At 36.3% G+C, this 23,275-nt stretch overlaps 1 protein-coding gene across 1 annotated transcript; it reads left to right on the top strand.

The window, feature by feature from the left end:
* The first annotated feature begins 1,246 nt into the window (after nt 1–1,246).
* On the top strand, nt 1,247–19,581 carry LOC106167110 (uncharacterized). The gene is made up of 15 exons (XM_013545816.2): nt 1,247–1,422; nt 3,099–3,272; nt 3,528–3,591; nt 4,005–4,084; nt 4,616–4,711; nt 5,328–5,529; nt 6,084–6,194; nt 6,961–7,086; nt 7,926–8,471; nt 8,777–8,883; nt 9,563–9,692; nt 9,956–10,009; nt 10,421–10,552; nt 12,275–12,393; nt 17,979–19,581. Exons 1-15 carry the CDS (start codon nt 1,282–1,284, stop codon nt 18,117–18,119), a joined length of 2,223 nt encoding a protein of 740 aa, XP_013401270.2. The 5' UTR covers nt 1,247–1,281; the 3' UTR covers nt 18,120–19,581.
* Nucleotides 19,582–23,275: the final 3,694 nt, after the last annotated feature.

Below are 23,275 nucleotides of genomic sequence, written 5' to 3'. Positions count from 1 at the left end.
CATTTGTTTACATATGTCTTTTAATATTCCGTTATTCTTATTTACTAGTGGTTTTATTCAACTATGATGCAATGATTGTAATAAATATAGAAACACTGTTTCAATGTTAATTCAACGGTATCATGCAATGCATACTTCAAACCATGCCAGCGGTTATTTCTAAGATTTTATCGTTAATAATTAAGACAAAGCATTTTTACAATTAAGTATTCTAATTAGGGGTTCGTTACCCGATAATAAAAAAAAAAAAAAAGAAAAACACAATGACGGCAAGAATATACACACTGTTGCTCTATGGCAAGTTACTAGTATAACCACTTACAAACTTCCTCTCACCTTTTTTTATTAAAAGTAGACTCCGTGGGTGTGAAAATCCCCAAAATGCCTGTTTTTGCCATCCACAGTTTCTTATAAAACCTTACATACACTTTAAAAATTATTTAATTAACCCCTTAAATATTTTTCTGGTGTTGATATTTCCATTGGAACTTATAGGTTAATGGTCGCTGTTATAATGACTGGCCAGTCATTTAAATAACCTTTATAAATTTTATCAAAGGAACTGGACACTATAGGCACTATAATATCAGCATGGGCGTTTTGCCCAAAGTGAGATTTTGTATATTTTTTCAAAATTTGGCGGGAAAGGTGTTATACAATCTGACTTCATCGAGACTTGTATGGAGGTCTGATATCATCCTATCTGTCACCAACAAAGTTTTTTTTTAAATTCGTGCATTTGGTAGGTGGTGTCACTGATGTTAAGGAAAAGGCTAAATAACAGTAAACAAGGAAAAAATAACAAATTATCATAAAATGCTTACTTTTTAGTTTGTGGTCATCTCCGTCATGGAGGATTAGTCTGCTGGAAATCGGAAGTGGACAAAACATCACGAGACGCGTATTTATACGTAATACCTGAAAAAAGCGGGTGGGCGTTTGACCCCGATTGGGCGTTTAGCCCCGGTCTACCTGCACGTGGTCCGATGGCAAGCACCTGCAGATCTCAGAATAATTGCAATAACCAATGTTTCGGTGGTAAAATGGAATTTACATGTTTTATATGTTCACGCTGAAATTGCACGGACATGGGTATTACTGGAGTTAAACACACTGCTGTCTTGTGATGTCATTTTTTTTTTTTTTTTTTTTTTTTGTGGCCTGAGATGCCATTTTTGTCATTTTATTACCTGTCCTGACACTGCCAGGATTCCTCTAAAGCGTCTCCACGGAAGTGAGCTTCTGCCTACCCACAATGCATTGTAAGCAACCTCATCTAACATGGCTACCAAAACATTAGCAGCTGCAGCGCTGTTCACGTCATTTATTTTACCCTTATCAGGGGGGTTTCTGAATATAGAGGAGCTCAAGACAATTAATTATGGAATACAGATATTAAATATACCGGTTAAAGTAGGACAGGTAGGTACTGTACATATTTATAAAAAAGTACATTGTATAATATCTTACCCGTGGTAGATACTACATGTACAATGTATGTCATATGAGATTGTAGCGATTTGGGGTGAGTGCAGAAAAATCACCAGCCAGGCCAGGAATCGAACCCGGGACCTCTCGCTTACAGGGCGAGTGCTCTTACCTATTAAGCTACCCGGCCGGTTCTACCTGCCCCTGGCACTACACTCCTCCCCCCCAAATGCCGAAAGACGCGAGCCCTATCTCGCAACACCGCTGCCACCATTGTAGCAATTTGGGGTGAGTGCAGAAAAATCACCAGCCAGGCCAGGAATCGAACCCGGGACCTCTCGCTTACAGGGCGAGTGCTCTTACCTACTTAGCTACCCGGCCGGTTCTACCTGCCCCTGGCACTACAAGATTTATATTTACCTCAGTTTTCGGTCTCTCCCCCCCCCCCCCCCCCCCCCCCCCCCCCCCCCCCCCCCACACACACACACACACACACACACAGTAACACCAGTAAAATAGGAGCTTGCTTTGTTGTGCTATTTGTGGACAGCTGTTAAAACTGTACAGAAGTACTCAGTACATATCTTTAAAGCATGAAGCTTGCTGTCGAAGTTTGCTATTAGTATGGATTAGTTGGAGAGTTTGGGCTCTCTTGTACTGACCTGTAGGTACTGTACATATTTATGAAATGTTAGTAATGTTTGGCATTGTTCCTCAAGCTGAACAAAGTTATCCGTGCACTCACTTCCAGTTGTGTAGGCTTTGTGTTTGTAGTTCTGGAAGTGGTTGTGGTGAAATCAGTTCATACTGGTGTGAGTGTACCAAGTAATGGTGTGAAAAAGTATCAGTTTGAATCATAATGTCATAAAATCATAAAGTCTTGTCATGGGGCCATAGCAATAGTCTAAAGGCTAAATAGTCAAAAGGTTCATTGGTCCAAAGGCTTTATGGTGAACATTCAGATCAATGAACCCTTGATTAAAAAATTGATGGAAATGTTACTATTTTTTGGACCAATGAAACTTCAGACTATCGAGACGCCTCCCAAGTCATAAATTATGTTACAGTACTTGGGCTGAGTAACAGTGGTGGAAGGGAATGATAGAAAAGTATAATATTGTGGGCTGGGGGGGGGGGGGAGAGGTTGAGTTGGATAGTGATGGTGCATTGATGTAAATACGGCTGTAGCTCCACTGTGAAATCGTTGAGACAACGGAGAGTTTATGTAACTCAAGCTTTATATTTCCAAATGGACAAGTCAACATATCAGCAAGTAGCATTTCAGCATGTCATCATGCATGTCATCATGTCATCATGGTACATAATATTATGATTTTTCCATTGAACTGTTATGTACAATACACCATACTACGTTGGGAAATACGGTTAACTGCAGGAGAGACCCTTCTTGTACAAAATCCTGTAGCATTATGACTCGGTAACATTCAAAACAGGCGCGCTACTCACGCAAGTAATGAAAACTACTCACAACTGGTATAGCTAAAACAAGGAATCTAGCACTTACACCTTGTTTATATAAAGCAAGGAATCTGGCACTTACATCCAACATAGGCAGATATGTAAAAGATTAAAAATGAATGAATATGTAAAGGCAATGCGAGGCATCAAATTCAACTGTCAGAAATTGAAGTTATAAACCTCCCCTTCAGGCTGCAGATGGCGATGTGATGGTGCTGAGCTCCAAACATGGCCAGCAGTATCAGTGTAGCTTTCCAGACCATTCACAGCAGGAGAAACAGAAAGAGGAAGAAGAGAAAATTGCCATTGAGACTGGGATTCCAGAGTTGCTACGTCCATTGGAGAACAGTCCGTGCTTGGTTTATGTAAGGAATTATTTGGTTGCATTGCAAACCTGCATCTTCTTTCTTCTTTTTTTATGATTTCTTGATTTAAACCATTACAATAATGTTTTTAGTCAAAAAACTAAAGCATGGACCTTTTCTTAAAATTTATGGAATCTGTTTATCATTACTTGGCTATATACAAATATTTAAATGACTTTGTGAAATGTACTTGGTACACAGAGAATTGTCATTATCAAACAAAACACATATTAGTAAAGGAATTTTCATTTTCAGAGAAAGGATTGGTGGACATATGAGTTTTGCTATGGGAAGTTTATAAAACAATACCATATGGAAGGTAAGAATGCACAGCCCTTAAAGTACATAATAAGTAGACATGTCATGTTTAGATCACACCTCTTGGGATTTGAATTATTCTGTTGAGGTGCAATGGTTAACACAACAATTCTACATTTTTTTTAGATTTCTGCAAAAAAAAAGTTAAAAACATATAGGGTATGTAGCATCAAGTATCTGACTAGCTAGGGTAAAGGTTTCTTTATGTTTGGTATTTAAAAATTGATAACTTGTGTTTTTAATCTTTCCAACCTGAACTACTTTACCGCTCCTAAATATATTTTCTCTCTCTGGTGTCCTTACAAATGCCGTTGCTTGTAAAGTTGATCTCCAAGATATACCGGCCGAAATTTCACAGTGGGGAAGTATACTGCCGAACAACCCCAGTTCTTAAATAGCCATTTTTACTTTCAGATGGTAAACCAGTTGGTATTGAGATATTTCTAGGTCATTATGAGTCTGAATTTGACTGGAACAATGAAACTATTAAAAAGGTAATTATAGTATCTGTGAACACATTAAATATATTAAAAGTGGCACAAGTACTGACCAAATGTACTAAATCATGACTTTCAGACATGTACAACATTCTGAAGTGATGTAATAGATGTTGTCATTTCCCTGCCAGAAAATTTATGAAATAAACATATTATTAATAAAATTATAAATCCTTGAATATGTTTTTCTATGCCTTTTGTTGATTCAACTTTGGTTGCCATTGCTGATATCTAGTACTCTTATTGTTCCTATTTGTTGTTTCTTTGCCAGAAGTAATAAAGTTAGTTTTTTTAAATGTGCAACCCTTAAATAAGGCCATGCCAATATATGTAATAGTCTTGTTATTTAATGGAGATGATAATCTAATTTCTAAAATTGGGAAAGCTAAAAGTCTGTACATTTGTCTGTACATTTGTAGTATCTTTATTATTTGCAAGTCTCATATTTTTCAGCAGACAATACACAAGAAGCACTCAGTTTTGTTTCATCTGTTTGAAGTAACTGTTATAATGACAAAATCTTTCCAGGATGCCAAGAACAGACTTAACCGTTACCATAGTCAGCAGTATGTGAATGGCTCCAACTGTGACCTCACTGGGGTCCCCAGGAGGTCAGAGGTCAGGGTAAGTTATTATACTGTCATATATATATTATAAAATCAAGGATACAAATAAATTAGACTTATCTCTCCATTTTATTATTTTAATAAAATGGAGAGATAAGTCTAATTTATTCGTATCCTTGATTTTATACTAGCTCCCCACGGGCCGCCACCATGGGTGGAGCACTTTTTCATTTGTATTGACTTTATTGTCCGATATATATATATATATATATATATATATATATATATATATATATATATATATATATATATATATATATATGCATGCTAAATGCCCTGGTAAAAAGGTGCCAAATATGACTGGTCACAATAACATAATTGGTAATCTAATTACAGCTGGAAACAGTGCAGATTATAATGTTTAAGAGAGCATACTCTGTTTAACCAGTTTTAATATGAAGGGACTGTTTCGATAAATGTTTCAGCTCATTATTACAATGTTCAAACATAGTCCAGTTTCCACATGCTTTCTGATGAAGGCAATTTTCAAAATGAGGAAGTCCGATATTTTAATATTAAAAAATTATAGATTCGCAACTTCTAGGTGATGAAGGCTTAGTGGCGACAAATTGAAAAAATAATCAAGTGACAAACAAAACTTTTTCATTTTCCAGTTTCTCTGTGACGAAGGCACAGGGGACCATGTGGTGAGCGTCCACGAGCCCCAGACCTGCGTGTATACCATAGTGGTCCACACCAACAAGATCTGCCACCACCCCTACCTGCGCTCTCCTAGCTCACAGAAACCATTACCTATTACATGTAATCCACTGCTGACTGATGAGCAATACTCTGAATACACACAGGAACAAGAGAGTAAGAGAGTCTTGAATGGTGCAAGTTATGATCATTATAATAGAGAAACATCATGTTTAAATGGACAATTTGTACATGTTACTGGCAATTGCCTCATGTCATATACGGGGTTCTACCTAACTTGCAGAATGTTATTTAGTGTAGAGTAGAAGAACTTTTTAAATTGAAAGTATGTGCTCTTTAATGATTAAGTTGTATTATTGAAATAGATATTGAACTGAAATGAAAAAAAAATAGATAATAATGCATTGAAAAGAGAATATATGTAAACATGTTTTCTCTGTTATTACAATTATATTATTTGAACCTGTAATTTACAATATTCATTATTTTCATGTATCACTTATTAACTAAAAATGTCTACTTAGTTTGAAGTTTTCAAACATAAATTATCGGTCGTGTATCCTTTTCTGAAAATAATCAACAATTCATAGAGACATATTAATAAGTTTGATCCGGAAACCTAAATAGTTTGATCCAGAAACATAAAACATTATATATCTTTTAAATAAAGTTGATTAGTTGTCTTGATATTCATTTGTTGCAAATTACAGAGCAAAGAAAAGCAGAAGAGCTGAAGCACATTTTGGCTTTGCAAATGGCAGAGAAGAAAAAGCAAAAGCTTGAGGAAGAGATGGAAAGGATGGAGAAGTTACAACAAGACGGTAAAGTTTGGCAGTCAACTTTGAACCTCCAAGTGGATGCTGTAGGATTTTAAACTATCGTAATGTTTTCTTTTACACAAATATGGACTTTTCCTCACTTAAGTTGCTTCAGTGTTCATTGGACACCTTTAGCAGGTTGTGTTTGTTTTACAAGAAAAGAATATTTTATCAAAGGGATGAATTTATTTCTACCCCACAATTCAAAAGGATTTGAACAAATTCAATTAATCGCTCTAATATAATACTCAAGATGAAATTTATAGGATATTGATTTTTATAAGGGGTATAAATGATTGAAAAATAAAAGAAAGTGCAAGGGATTATCAGCAAAAATTCATTATTATATATGTACAAGTGACTGTGCTGCATATATGTATGAAGAATTTGACAGTGCTGCATAAAAACAGTTTCATGTATTATCCAGTACTTACGATCAGTTCTACATTGAACTGATCGAAACAGTAAAGTGAACAGAACATTTCATTTAGCAATGCATCACATATCATGAGACACTTTTAAAGTTACCAAGTGTAAGTCATTTTCTAAATTATATAGTTTCTTTCTTTTTTTTTTTTTCTCAGCATACATTTTTCAGAATTGTATTTTTGGACATATCGCTTAATTCAAACTCACTCATACTGCAAAGCAGGCTATCAAACAAGTGTTCGTGATGGTTTATTTATGATAATAAATAATAACACAAAAACATAATATTATATTCTAAAGCAGGAATTGATTGAGTTATAATGTTTGTTATTATATCTAGCCTCTGAAGATGCAGAGAAGACAGACCCACCCCCTGTCACAGAGGACCAGAACACACTGCAGCCAAAACTTAGGAAAATTTTGACAGATGTATTGACTAAGAAGTTTGAGAAACAATTTGGCATTGGTAAAGTTGCTTTTCAATGATACTTTTATGGAATTGTAAAATATTTTCTTAAAGGTACATACGAACCGAGCATCAGTGGAGTGTGGATTCCCAGTAACACATGTATACCACTTCTACTAGATTCTTATATGACTCAAATAAATTCGACATGCCAAGGGATAAACTGAATAGATCACTCGATCAGCCATAAAAGAGCTTTAGACTGCTCCTTTCTTTAAATTTTTGGTTGTAAATTTAACCTACTTTCGTGACCTACTTTCCTGCCCCATTGACATACAGCTTAGAATGCCAACAGAAAAATCCGTTCAAACATCATTTTCTGGTAAAATTAAACAATGCATTTTGGTACTTCTCTTAGTTATACTACTTGAAACTATATGCTGGCATTTGGTTGGTTTTTGTAACAAAAAATTGACTTTGTACTAGTATGCATCTTTAACGGTAATGCTGGAAGGATTAGCTGTTGGCCAAGGGGCTTCATTGTGAATTGTCTATCCCCCCCCTGCATTGATATCAACCCCTGCAAAAATTTGTTTCTTTTGACATTCACTTATGATTCTCAGTCAATTTTAGAACATTTGGTGTATTTTTTATACAGTTCTAATGTTGGTCTATAATGAATGATGTAACAGGTCGAGAACTGTATAGGGGAAGTCCTTCAGAATGTCCAAGAACAGATTAAGGAAAGTTTTTATTAAATAAAAAAAAAATTATGTTCTTAGACAGATTGAGAACCGTAAGTGACGTTAAATGAGACAAAACGTTGCAGGGGAAATACTGTTGGATCCCTTGTTTCACATATAGATAACTAACATAATGTTATTTGACCAATCTTTCAGGTTCTCAAGTACCAGAACTCAGGGAGATTAAGGATATGGCTGACTTTCAGCAATTTGTATCAGAATACTTCAGCATTCAGAATAAAGCAGACACTGCAGGTCAAGCTCAGAAAGTAGATAGTCCCGTGAAAGATGAGGAAAAGGAAGATGAAAGTGACAATCAAGAAAGACAAATCACAAGTGATAATCAGATTAATCATGATCTTAAGAAGGAAATTGGCAAGGGAAACGAGGCAGTTGTGGATGGTCAGCAATCAAAACAAAGTGGACCAGATGCTCAAATCTTGGATCAAGACATTCCAGAACCTCCACCAAGTTCAGAGCAAGGGAAGCCTTCAGAGACACCTGGTGGTCAGAATATGAACTCCGAGAGTGAGGATGACATTTCGGGTGAAATGGACGAGGAGACCCAGAAATTTTACAAAAATTTGATGAAAGTTATTAATAAAGCTAACAAAAATATGAAAAAGGGTGGAAAAAGTGAAAAGGGTGAGGTGGAAGAGGAAGAAGAAGATCCAGATGCCACAGAGGAGCAGTTTACTAAAGGTTAGTCACAGCTTAGAATAATGCCATTCAGTCATCATTTCTTCTTCTGCTCTGAAAATTGTTTGTATAGAAGTAAAAATAAGTATGACGATTGTTTTAAGCTTAATTTGACATAGCTGAAGTGGCATAGTCTCCTTAAGTTGGACTAGGAATCCAGTCACTTTTTTAATCAAAATTGAAATGCTGTATGGTATAAATCAGTCTTCCTTTTGCAGAAATATCAGAATATCTGTCAAAGTCCTCTTTCTCAGAGAACAGTAATTAATATCTGATATAAACATAGTTGTGTTTTACTTTAATCCCAGGTTTGGAGGATCTTGGTCTTGGCGCTGATGATATGGCAGGGGTAGCAAATAGAAAAGAAAACATTCGTAAAGCTATGTCAGCCCAATTTAATGATATTGTAGATGAGGTAAGAGGCTCAAGCTGTGAGGCACTATTTTCACAGTGTCATCTGTGTACTAGTAACATGAGTGCAGATGTCTCAGTGTTTGCTATAATTATTGTTATAATTATTTCCCATACTTTCATTGGACAAATGACTGGTGCAAAAAAAAAATGAAATACTTTTAGTAAATGAAATCATATTTCTGGCTTCTTTTTGACAGTCTGATGAAATGTGGGGGAGGGAGAGATTTATGTTGATCCTAACTTTATTAGAAGTAACATTATGATTTATACACAGACCAGCAGGTGGAAAGTTTGCTTCACTTTATATTGATATTACAATGCTGTTTTATTTGTTTTTCTTATCAGGAAGGCTTGACATAAATTATTTTCAGACACTTGCCCTTTTTGGGCAAGTAAAATCTAAAAATCTACTTGCCCCACTCCAAAATCAAACTTTTAGGAATTTTGGAGAGGGGAGGGATTAAAATTATCAAGTAGTTTATGGGTTTCTAAAATCCATTTTACATCAGACATTCCAGTCTTCAACATGACTTTAATTCTAGTTGCCCAATTCTAGAAATCACCTGTGCCATTCAGATGATGTCAGCAGAAATGTCAAGCCCTGACCTGATCACCGCCATCATAAAATAAAGTCACTTTAAAAATTGTTTTTATTTTGTTTGAATGACTTGGCATTCCAGGCTGAGCGTGAACTGGCCGGAGAGGGAGAGGATGTCCAGGGTTTGGACAGAGATGTTGCCATCCAGAGTCTGTCCACTACACTGACCAAGCTGTTAAAAAGACTGGATGACCAACCACCTGAGGAGACAGGTAGGTCATTAATGTCTCTGTATTTTAACACAGCTTTTTGTATGGCATGAAATATGGTGTAGAATTTGGTTGCACTTGTGCCATTAGAAATATTTTGCAGCATTAGCAATAACTTTGGCTTTTTTTTTTTTTTTTTTTTTTTTTTTTTTTTGCCAAGCCTTTATTAGACCTTATCAAATGGAATATAACCCCCACCCCCAGATTACACTAAAAGTAAGACATCAGTTTAATTATCTTTTTCTTTTTTTTTTTTTTCTTTTTAGACAAGTTGGAGACCTCAGAGTCAGCAGTTAAATCAAAAGACCGTCAAAGCAAAGGTAGGGCTGTCATTTCCTTTTCACATACAGTTCAACATACTGTTTTTTAACCACTGAAAGAACGTAACTTTACATCCAGCAATTTTGTCAAGCAGTGTTATGTACAATAACAATATAAAAGTAAACATGTTATGTCACAATGTGTTGTGAACTAGAAGTTGATAATGATGTTAAACTACACTTACTTTTTTTGTAGACCGGCCTTCTTAGCTACCTGTCATTTGATTGTGTAGCTTCATACATAGTATCCTACTGTCATCCATCAACTTTTCTTTGGCACAAAGAAAAAAAAAGAAAGAACTTGTACCTGATTTTTGGACATGTTAAAGAATCCCTGGTTAAAAAAAAATTCAGGACAAAATCGGTAATGTGATAAAGAATTCATAATTCATTTTTTTCATGGATTTTAAGGAGAAGACAGATGGCGTGTCAAAGTCACTTCTGGGAAAAGAAAACCCCAAGACAGTGCTATAGACCCCGTGACACAAAAGCTCCAGTCTGGAATACAGGAACAGCTGCAGAAAGCAGGATTTGATACTGGGGGTCAGTAGTAATTTGTTTCTCATTCAGGTCTGCTTTATGTTTTTAAAACTTTTTTAGGTCTGATTTGTCTTTAATTTTGGTCAGGTATAATATTTCAGATAAAAGTTAATGATAATGATAATAATGAAAGAAATTACTTAAAATACAGGTTCAATTTATGTTTAAATGTGACAAATTTAAGACTTTTATAAGAATTCATAATGCATATTGATTTAGAAAAACTAGAAAGAGAAGTAGTCCCCTATGTAACACAAATTTGTCTCAGAAAAGTCCAGGCAATATTCAATGAACTTACTATTTTATTTTAATGGAAAATTCAAATTAACAGTCCCAAGCCACTAGCAAGTCATCCAAATTGTTAGTCTTTTCCAACACCTGAGAACCATTCCAAATGTAAAACATATGCCATAGAACCATTGCGTGAAACTAGAATATTAAGAAAAGTGAAAATGATAAATAAACAATTAACAAATGTTTAGTTCCTGAAAATAAATGCAATGATGTTGGTTGAACTTGAAATACATAAAAAAAAACTTATCTGATGACTTCAAAATAACAGTGACATTTTTGCATTATTTTACTCATGTGCTGTACCTGTTTATATAAAATATATAAAACTAAAGGCTAAAATATCCTTGCTTTGCAATGCACAAAGACAGAATTATTGTTTGGCTTCTTTGAACACAAGGACTCTATACACTTGATGCCTTATGCTTTAAAAGGTGCTCACTTAAATATTTGGGCTATCAAATATCAAAGACATAAAGCCCAATAATGTTAGATAGTCTATCTAATTCAGAGTCATCATTAATTGACAGAGATAATAATTAGGTTGCAGCTTATCAAGAGTAAACACAGACTACATATCATGGTTCAGATATGATCATTTGTACAGGTAAATCAATATATGCATTTTAGAGATTATGCCTACTCCATTGTATTTCAGAGGTAGAGAGATGCTACAGCAATAACATTTATTTCTTAAATTACACCTACATATTGTGTGTGGCAGTGACTTGCATAGTTTACTAGACAACAATTAAATTACACCTATATATTGTGTGTCGCAGTGACTTGCATAGTTTACTAGACAACAGTCAGACAGTTTGTGGACACAGGCAGTTCTAAGTGAAGCAGTTAGAGCTGTACAAGGAGTACGGACAGGTTTTAGTTTGATTTACAGCAGGGGCCAGCTTCACAATAAAAATTTTGGAACAAAATTTGGGCTTTGCTTATAGAAAAAAAAATGATTCAGAACTACCTTCAATTCACAACATACTTTCAGTATTCAAAAAAATACAAATAAAGGAAGTATTGATCTATGATTGTGGCAATTGTGTAGTTCACTTACACCCCATTTCCATAGATTAGATTGACCTACTTTAGGTCGACCTAACTCCCTGGGGGTTCACGCTAAATAGCTGTCAGCCGGGCGGACACGAAAGTTAATTACCCCCTTACAGCTTGTAGTAGGCGGGATGGACATTTAAGTCGGATTATCTGAAAGTAATCTAGTGAGGGGATAGATCGATCTAAAATCTATGGGAATAGAGCCTTAGACTACTACTTGTTTGTTTTAGGTCAGATTTGACTTTAATTTTGGTTTAAAGTTAAGATCAGCTTGCCGTCTTAAGTTACTTTGTGGATAAAGCATCTCCACCCAAAAGCAGCAATTCTAAATTAGTCCACAGTATTTCATTGTGACTTATTTTACATCCTCAGGAAGAAAAATAGAAGTGAAGATCATCACTACTGGATATTATAATGCAGATGACGACTCCATCCATATGTTATCTGATGATGACAGCAAGGCTATTAACAAGATGGTCATTGCAATATTGGTAAGTAGATGAAGGGTATCTTCACAGTGGAAATGACTTATTCCAGCAATAGGTTTATAGAGAGTTAAACCCTAGATATTGATCTGTTATGGCTGTGGGATTTTTTTCTTTTTTTTCTTACTTCTAGGGCTTTAAAGGTATGACAACTCTTTATTTTGGTAGAAAAAGTTCCATAAAACTGACTTTCCTGGGGTAAATGACAATTTTCCCATACTTTCCAATTGTTAATGAATCCATTCCAACATTCAAAGTTAATCCATTGTATTTTTTTAAAGTGTGGTTTTTGTAAGAGGTTACTACAAAAAGTAGCCATCTATGAAGGTCCATGTGGTCCAATGGCAAGCACAAATTTCAGAATAATGACGATTGCTGCCATTTTGGTGGTAAAATAAGATGAATTTTATTATACCTGTTTGTGTTGTTTGCAATTTATTTATTGTGGAAATTTTATTCTCATTTGAAGAGTTGTTATCCCCTTTATCAAGCTTAACCCCTATTCTGGATTCGATTCTGTCCTATAGCACTCTGTCTTGACTATACAGTTTGTTTGATTTTAAAGTACACAGCATAAGACCTTTATGTATATAGCTATTTTTTTCTGGAAAATTTGACATCCTTCGCTTTATCACCCCTAAAGACACCAAAGTTCTTTGTGGTTCTATCCAACTTGTATAATAACTAGCTTTTCTGTATCCTACTTAACGCCAGGGGGAAACCTGTTAATCTTTAAGCTTGCACTAAGTGAGAATCCCTGCAAACTTGGGTGGATCCATATAGACCATTGGTCTCTAATGGGAATGGAGTCTTACTGATAACTACTCTTCTCAGAGGGCAATTACTTTATTCTTTTCCCTTAGGATTTAATCAAGGCTTGCCTTTATTTTAAAACTTGTTCCGTGGGACTTTTTTAAACTCTCACCATATTTTGTAACAACACAACATAAAGCCTGTGGTGTTGAAGAGAAGTTAAGTCTCCTCTATGACCTGAAGACAATCAGTCACTCTATTAGGACAGATCACTTACTACCTGTTTCTGGTTTTTCAATGCCTCATTGAGCACCGGTTCTTTGCCCTAACTTACCTGGTTTGGTCAGTCTTCATGCAATATTAACTACACACAGGGCTAGAGGTGGGAATTGGATGAAAAACAAAGCTGAAGAATAATTTTAGAAGTTCAGTATTCAGAGAAAATTGAAGACAAAATTAAGCTGATGATTCATTATACCTAGTACAGTAACAGCAGAAGCTAACATAAATACTGTTTTTTCCCTTGGTATTACCTTAATTTTTTCTAAAGATAGATTTGGGATAAGAATTTTGAATACTGTCTTGATTTGTTTGTTGAATTGTGTACCTCTCAATTTTGATTGGAAATGGCAGCACTAGTTTTTAAAAACTCAATTTATTATTACAGAGATCCTTATTCTGCGTATTTATCCATTGACACTTTTGGCTTAATTTTTTTCTGAAAGATTTTAACAAGAAACCGGTAAGATTTGATTAAATTAATGTTTTTTTTTTTCTCAAAATAAATCAATGACCCAAATGCATACTAAAAGGTGAAGATTTTTCACATTTTACTACTTAATTGTACCACCAGCGTTAGCGCTGGCGGTACACATGGTTTCGGTCTCGTCCGGATCGTTCCGCCGGCTCCGCCGGCTCCGCCGGACGGCTACCGTTACCGCTTCTCCTCCTAGACGGTAAGGCCCCCCATACCCATCTCATGGATTTAGGTCACCTATAATCTCAACTCGTTCCACGTAAAATTTGGGCTTTGTCGGTATTGGGGTCTGGGTGTGGCACTCATTGCAATGCACCCTTGTCCAAAAATGGCAAAATTAAATGCTAATTATCTACCCTACGGAAGGAGTTACGGGAAAAATTTCTACAGACGGCTTTCCAAAAGTCATATGTGTAGATTTCAAATATACCCTCGGATTTGACCTTTGACCTTTACTTCAAGGTCAAATGGGCCAAAATTTTCAAAAAAATGAAATTTTTTACGAAAAAAAATTTTTTTGCCCTGTTATTCAGACACCACACAGACTTAACCAATAATATTATTGGAAAGTGTTACCCTTCAGGTCATCTTTCATCTCCGTGAATTTGGGGTCAATCGGTGCATTTTCACAGGAGTAGCGGCCATAAGATACCGAAACTGAAAACTGTCTCTAATTCGGGAACCGTTAATGCTAGAGACCCATTCTTTTTTGCATTTTGTAGAGCATGTAAAGCCCAACACTGGAGGTGGTCTCGGTTTTTTTGTATTCCATACGGTTTTCGAGTTACGCTGTATCAAAAAGTACATATTGGTGGTGAAAGGAAAATGTACGGAAGCCCACTGGTGCCATATGTAGAAAAAAAAATTATCTCGAAATTTCGAGATACTATTTTGAAATTTGAACAAAAAAATTTACCACCAGCGTTAGCGCTGGCGGTACACATGGTTTCGGTCCCGTCCGGTCCGTTCCGCCGGCTCCGCCGCCATGTTACCGTTACCGCTTCTCCTCCTAGACGGTAAGGGCCCCCGTACCCATCTCATGGATTTAGGTCACCTATAATCTCAACTCGTTCCACGTAAAATTTGGGCTTTGTCGGTATTGGGGTCTGGGTGTGGCACTCATTGCAATGCACCCTTGTCTAAAAATGGCAAAATTAAATGCTAATTATCTACCCTACAGAAGGAGTTACGGGAAAAATTTCTATAGACGGCTTTCCAAAAGTCATATGTGTAGATTTCAAATATACCCTCGGATTTGACCTTTGACCTTTACTTCAAGGTCAAATGGGTCAAAATTTTCAAAAAAATGAAATTTTTTACGAAAAAAAATTTTTTTGCCCTGTTATTCAGACGCCACACAGACTTAACCAATAATATTATTGGAAAGTGTTACCCTTCAGGTCATCTTTCATCTCCGTGAATTTGGGGTCAATCGGTGCATTTTCACAGGAGTAGCGGCCATAAGATACCGAAACTGAAAACTGTCTCTAATTCGGGAACCGTTAATGCTAGAGACCCATTCTTTTTTGCATTTTGTAGAGCATGTAAAGCCCAACACTGGAGGTGGTCTCGGTTTTTTTGTATTTCATACGGTTTTCGAGTTACGCTGTATCAGAAAGTACATATTGGTGGTGAAAGGAAAATGTACGGAAGCCGACTGGTGCCATATGTAGAAAAAAAAATTATCTCGAAATTTCGAGATACTATTTTGAAATTTGAACAAAAAAAATTTTTATCTCGAAATTTCGAGATAGCATTTTGAAATTTGAACAAAAAAAAAATTATCTCGAAATTTCGAGATAGCATTTTGATATTTGAGCAAAAAAATTTATCTCGAAATTTCGAGATAGTATTTTGAAATTTGAACAAAAAAAATGCTATCTCGAAATTTCGAGATAATTTTTTTTTTCAACATATGGCACCAGTCGGCTTCCGTAAAAATGTGCAGTACGGTAATGGATAATAAATTTTGAACTCCGGAAAAATAAAACATAATGCTTGGCAAAGCAGACAACTTGTGGTCAAAAATGACATTATTTTATCAAATTTAAACTTCTCCAACTTCAGAGAACCTCCCATTTCAAGAACTTTGACCAAAATGACCTTTTCTTTATTTTAATTAATTTTTTCTGTAGGAAATTTATGGCACATTATGGTAACTCCAAAATTATAACATTTAGTCCCTTATATCTCCAAAACTGGCAGAGATAGGTCCATAGTTACTATTGAAGTTGAATAGGAAGTCATATACTGGCAATCTTACTGTGACCTTGACATTGACCTTTGACCTACTTTTCACCATGAACTGAACTTTGCAAATTTTGCTTCCCTTTTATCTCCAAAACTGGCAGAGATAGGTCCATAGTTACTATTGAAGTTGAATAGGAAGTCATATACTGGCAATCTTACTGTGACCTTGAAATTGACCTTTGACCTACTTATCACCATGAACTGAACTTTGCAAATTTTGCTTCCCTTTTATCTCCAAAACTGGCAGAGATAGGTCCATAGTTACTATTGAACTTGAATAGGAAGTCATATACTGGCAATTTTACTGTGACCTTGAAATTGACCTTTGACCTACTTTTCACCTTGAACTGAACTTTGCAAAATTTGCTTCCCTTTTATCTCCAAAACTGGCAGAGATAGGTCCATAGTTACTATTGAACTTGCATAGGAAGTCATATACTGGCAATTTTACTGTGACCTTGAAATTGACCTTTGACCTTCTTTTCACCATGAACTGAACTTTGCAAATTTTGCTTCCCTTTTATCTCCAAAACTGGCAGAGATAGGTCCATAGTTACTATTGAAGTTGAATAGGAAGTCATATACTGGCAATCTAAATGTGACCTTGAAATTGACCTTTGACCTACTTTTCACCATGAACTGAACTTTGCAAATTTTGCTTCCCTTTTATCTCCAAAACTGGCAGAGATAGGTCCATAGTTACTATTGAAGTTGAATAGGAAGTCATATACTGGCAATCTTACTGTGACCTTGAAATTGACCTTTGACCTACTTATCACCATGAACTGAACTTTGCAAATTTTGCTTCCCTTTTATCTCCAAAACTGGCAGAGATAGGTCCATAGTTACTATTGAACTTGAATAGGAAGTCATATACTGGCAATTTTACTGTGACCTTGAAATTGACCTTTGACCTACTTTTCACCTTGAACTGAACTTTGCAAAATTTGCTTCCCTTTTATCTCCAAAACTGGCAGAGATAGGTCCATAGTTACTATTGAACTTGCATAGGAAGTCATATACTGGCAATTTTACTGTGACCTTGAAATTGACCTTTGACCTTCTTTTCACCATGAACTGAACTTTGCAAATTTTGCTTCCCTTTTATCTCCAAAACTGGCAGAGATAGGTCCATAGTTACTATTGAAGTTGGATAGGAAGTCATATACTGGCAATTTACTGTGACCTTGAAATTGACCTTTGACCTACCTTACAATGAACTTAACTTTGATTGCACCATTTTTAGTTATATATATTTTTTGCATATTTTGAAAATTCTTGTTGATTGCATTTTTACAGCTTGTCAAGCACAAGACTGGTGGCTGCACCCCTTATTTTGTGTATGTGGGGGTCTATACGAATGCGCTTGCTCCAGCTGGTGGTACAATATTCGGAGGCGGTATCGCCTCTCTGATCCTCTAGTTATCATTTACATGCAATCTGAATGCACAGTGCGTGAAGAGCCTGTTGATTAATGGTTTTATGCAGATAATAAATTGATGAATGCTGTTTTAATTGTGTGCTCTGATTCCATATTAAAGATTACCATCATCATTTAGGTCAGGACACCATGTTTTTAATATAAAATATAAGATAATGTCTTCTGACACTGTGAGTCTTCTGAGTTTGTTTCATGTCGTTCTGTTTTTCATACTCTTTCTTATGTATTTTAAATATTCTTGCAAGTTAATAGTTGAACCAAAACACTTAATCTGACTCGTCACACTGGAGACAAAATGGAAAACTGTTAAACAAGCAGTTAAGAAAGAGAAATTGTTTTGTTAAAGGTGTGTATTATTTATATTTAGCCATTTATTTTTCTTTCTCAAAGGGAACGGATACTGATGCCGTAGACGAAGCAGAGAAACACAGTCAGCTGGAAGACAATTATCAATTTGTGTATGGGAAACAGACAAAGAAGACCTCCAAGAACAAAGATGATTCCATAAATGATTTGCTTTACTATCGGTAGTTGTCAAAGTAATGCTGGGTTGTTTTTAAGAACAATCTTGATATTGTATTTTTTCAAGTATTTCTTGTGGAAATATTAGTTCTCCAAAGAATGGTTCAGGTCTTTTTGATGTGTTCTTATTGTATTTCTAGTTTAAGAGTCTGTTTTAAGAGATGACTAATTTAGCCAGCACTCTCTCTCTCTACTGCCAAGAATTATTTCTTTCCAGCACAGGAGAGGGTTCTGACTGGTCAATGTATTCATACATATGGCTTTTTCTTCCAATATTTAATTGTGTCACAAAATCTAGTTTTTCATTTTTATGTCCATTTTCTTATTGAAAAATTACTGATTGAATTAGCTAGTGAAGTAGGGCAGATGTAAGTTCAAGGGAAGATCCAGAAGAGGGCACCACCAGCGAGAGCCCTTCCCTTAGCTTCTTAGGTTCCCTGCTCCCTTCTCCCTCCCAAAGACGGTAGACCAAATAAAGGCAGACAAACCCAAGCTGATTTCCCATTTCTGTGCCTCACATATTACAGTAAAATTGCAGTTTTTCTCGTTTTATGTTTGTGAGCGAATTGAGCCAATAGGTTTCAGCCCCCCCCCCCGCCCCGCCCCGCCCCGCCCTGCGCACCTTAGAAAAATCTTGGATCTGCCAGTGGAATTACGATCTATCCTGCTGATAAGATGGTCAGTGGAGTGTGCATATTGAAATTTTAGATTGAATTATAAGTTATGATTAAAATTGTGAACAATGTGCAATATCTGTTTTGATGAAAGGAATCATTATTGACTTCAGCTGGCTAACACCATTTTCTTTCATATGGTATTTATGTAATATTTTGTATTGGTGCTGGTTTCAGCGTTCCAGTTATAATAAACGTGGATGGTATATCTCGCCATGTATTGTTAAAGCGAGCGTTAATACGTTTCTGTTGTGTGATAAGTATTACATGTTGTCAAAGCAAGTATTTCTAGGAAGCGGTGCCCCGTTGTTGTGGATGGAAAACGAAAACAGCCTGGATTACTTTTGCCACGGGCGCCGTAGGATGGAAATCATGTACAATCTTTTGTGTGAATATGATTAAACAGTTAAAACAGGAAAAGTGACCATACGGAGCCCGTTTAGTCCATGCTTATGCCGTTTACACTCCTTACGACTTCCTGAAAGGGCAATACGTTGTATGTGCAGCCGCCCTACGATTTAAAAACCCACGTGGTTAGAATTTGGAAACACAAAATCAGAATCAGCTCGACACAATCGTGGAGGCTACGGAGGTCGTTTTCACACGGCCACCGCCTTCTTCTTTCTCTTCACGAACGCCGCACAAAAAAGTAATTTACGGGTAGTGTACGTGCATCATACGGACAAGGCGAATGTAACCTAGGCGTAAGTGAAGTCGTAAACTGTCCACCGATGTATACAAAAGTTTGTATCAAGCTCACTGATACGAAAAGAATAAAATAATTTATTTTTGTTGTACCTGGTGGTTTGTTATTAGTTTATTGAATTGCACGAAATAGATACGCTGAGTTCGGTTCACAAAATGTACTCGTGCATTAATAAAAAAAATTCCGCCGGTAAACCAGATTTTTATTAATGTGTTATTAATTTTTTGTAAATAGTATTATTTTATATTGTAAAACAAAAGTAATGTTAATTCTATTTTAATGGTAGCTGTCCTAGCACAGAATTATAGCTACCACGTTGCCCTTACATATTAGTCCCCGTTGTGTGTGTGTGTGTGTGTGTGTGTGTGTTGGGGGGGGGGGGGGGGGCGGGGGCGGCTTGGAATCGCTTCAGGGACGCCAGCTTGTGTAGATGCACTGTGTTCTCATTTCTCAATCCATAACGATCAACCGACATGACACGTTTGCCGCATACACAGTATCTGTGGGCAATCGAGACGTCCAACATATTGATTTATGATTCCATTTTTTCTGTGCGTTTTTTCTTCTTGGAGATTTACGCACTCGAAATACTACCACTGGAGGCTTTTATCGGACTGTACAGTATGGCTGAAGATCTACCGCTAGGATCTCTTAGTGTTGTTTTGTGTTCTACCTGAATAAATCAAGTGGTATTGGATAATTAGCATAGGTTATGTTATATCCCTGGTTCTGGGGTCCGAAAAAAAAATTATGTTCGTCTGGGTTAATTTGTCGGTGGCGTCACCAAATGACGAAATATATTTACCACTTAAGTGATATAATTGTCTGAAGCACGGTGGGAACTCCTCAACCATTCTGTAAGGATGCTTTTTAGCCCAAGGCCTATGCAGGGCGGCTGATCTGCAGCAACTCGCTTTCTTTGTCATAACTCTGATACATGTAACTACAGAGGATACAGTATAAAACCAAAATCTCAGTTTGGAACAAAAATGGACTTTCCTGGCTTGAATTAATGTGGTCTCCTGAGAGTCATCATCTTTGAGGGGCATCTCTCTACACATTCTTAGTCTATTTGCGTTCTTACGTACATCTAGCACTGATAGAATGCCTTTTATTACCTTTCCCCAGACAGACTTTGATCTATAACCAATGCCAAGCCGGCTAAATCAACGCTGCTGTTTTTTTTTTTTTTTTCTTTCCTCCAGTGCTGCAAACAATGCGCTAAAATGAAATATGGTGCGCAGTTTGTGATCACAACCCAGTAGTTTTGCAACTAAAATTTTCGGATATACTGTACACCTGTTGGGTCACTGTAATAAATTAGTATATATATATATATAGAGAGAGAGAGAGAGAGAGAGAATTGCATCGTTTTACCGAAACTAGTTTTCAATGCTTACTTGGATAATTTAATATTTTGTTTGTTGACTGTGACCCTTGGAAAACATGATACCTACTTTCTATCGTAAAGTTGATGAAAGCAAGCAAATCTCCGAACTTCGAACTTGGGGCAGGCAGGACGATGCTCGAGGTTTATAGCCGAAGCGGGCCAGCTCCAAATTTCCATACATATCCTATTGTCTCGTCTGAACTTCGGTGGTGTTTGATGGGATGTTATCGAACAAGTCACAAGTGTAAGAGGGTCTGTTAAGTAGGTCACGTGATCTATTTCACCAAGGAATCCTTAAAACTGAAAGAACTTTTGTTATTGGCGCGGTAAACCCAAATGAAGCACGCCTCTGAATGCACTTGTGTAAGTTCGAATATAAAGAAACAAAATCTGTAAGGCCTCATTTGGAATAGGGGACTAACTAGTCTGTGGGTCAAATATGGCCGACCCACTAGAATACCTTCCGACAGGAAATCTATTCAGTGTCTATTAGCGGATTAGAAGGTAAGCTTTGTAGTGAGTTGCCATATTTGACCCTCAGACTAGTAAGTCCCCTATTCTGAATGGGGCCTAAATCAGGTTAGTCGAGTGGAAGTGGATTTTGTGAAATGGCGCTCTTCGTGCCATATGGTTTGTCTTCCTTTTTAAACTGGATAAATAGGTCTGCATTCTTAATTGAAAGACATGCCAAAGCCATCAGTGCAAGTAACTGCATTCTTCTTCATTATCTTGGCAGACTTTTAGCGGCGGTAGAAATTATACTGTATAATTGATAGTAGCAACTTGCCTATTTATTATCATCATCAGTGCTGTAAATCATCGTCCGGGACTGAAGTGACTGTGAAAAAGGCGCACAGATAGTGCTAAATGGTTCTTTGTGCAATTACGTAGACTGATTGGTAATTATTTGAAAAATTAGATGGACCTTATAGTATTGTATCTGGTTTATGAGTCACTAACGGGGTCTTTGAACAGACATATGATGTGATTTCTGAATCAATTTTTTTCAGGTCAATTGAGAAAAAATGAAGTAATCAATTTTGAGTTATGGTCAGACTGTATTTAATATTTCAAAGCGATAAAGTGTACTGTGTTAAAAGTTCAATCAAAGTAAGCGTTAATTAAGTAGTTGGAGAATTTTGTTTTTAGAAAAATGGTTAAGTGATATTTATTATCATACATGAAAAAGGACCAACTAAATGTACTCCTTCAAAAGTGATTTGGGGGGGGGGCATGTGCCCGAGAAATAGCAAATGAATGGAGTAGTTCTGCAAGCGCCGTTGCTATTAACAGTCATGCGTGTCGGGAAGAACAATGCACCTTTTTAAAAGGCTATTTCATCTCCCATGATTTACATTAAAGCATACAAGTACGAATATTAAGCTCATTGACTCCTTGTAGTAAACCTTGAGCCAGCAAGGTTTAAATTCCGTCTCATATTGATACCGAACTGCTTACCTTAATAATCCCTCGTTCAAATCGTGGGAAATAGATCACTTCTGGAAGTCGAAAATAATCCGGATTTGCTTTACGTTTAATCCATCCTATCTTTATCACTGAATATACAGAGAAACCATTAATCGCGTGTATTTTTCTAATTAAAAATGTGTTGTGTCCAAAATAAAAAGCTGAAGTCGTATATTCAGTTGATTTACTAATTAAAATATGTTTTACTTGAGAACCGAGATCATCTCTGGGATGAAAATGCGCTGTAGTCTCACTGCATGGTCAAAGAGCTTAACGAGAATTTCTAAACCGATCTATTTGACATTTTAGTTTGGACAGAAACACTGACCAAAGTCACCATATGAGTTAACTTTGATTTAAATTTAAAAACTGAGAAAATTACCAGAACAATAATCAGGTAGGCAGCATGAACAGTGAACGACAGCGATTTATTCACGGCCCGCGGCCCCTGCATCAGTAATCCGTCAGAACGGGTTGTCCACGAGAACGGATTAGTTCTAAGACAATCCCTGCTTATCCTTGCAACTAAGAGGGCGGTTTACAAGTGGATTTGACGTACTCGGAATCAATTAGCAGTAATCAGTTGCGCTGCGTGGGAAAGAAAAATGATATATATATATTTTTTTACCGTGAATATTAAATGTAACTCAACGCGTTTGTCAATGGACACAACAATAAATAGTCCGATGTGTTAAAGTTGCCATACTTAGAGTGCCCGTGTGACAGTAACTGTATGTAAATATCTACATTTAGAAGATGTAAGCCGTGAGGAAGGAATGCCAAGACAAAATAAAGATTTTTTAATATCCATTTTATCAATTTCACTATTATATTTTTTTACCATCATTGAAACCTTGCATCCAGCAATGTTATAATGTAAAGGAGCCAAAAAATGTAGAAAAATTGTATGCTGGAATGGCTTTGGTAG

Source organism: Lingula anatina, chromosome 7 (genome assembly GCF_051362555.1).
Source record: "Lingula anatina isolate TDL-2025a chromosome 7, LinAna3.0, whole genome shotgun sequence".
Taxonomy (NCBI): domain Eukaryota; kingdom Metazoa; phylum Brachiopoda; class Lingulata; order Lingulida; family Lingulidae; genus Lingula; species Lingula anatina.
Note: the sequence above shows the minus strand (reverse complement) of the source record. Positions and strands in the feature narration are given on the sequence as shown.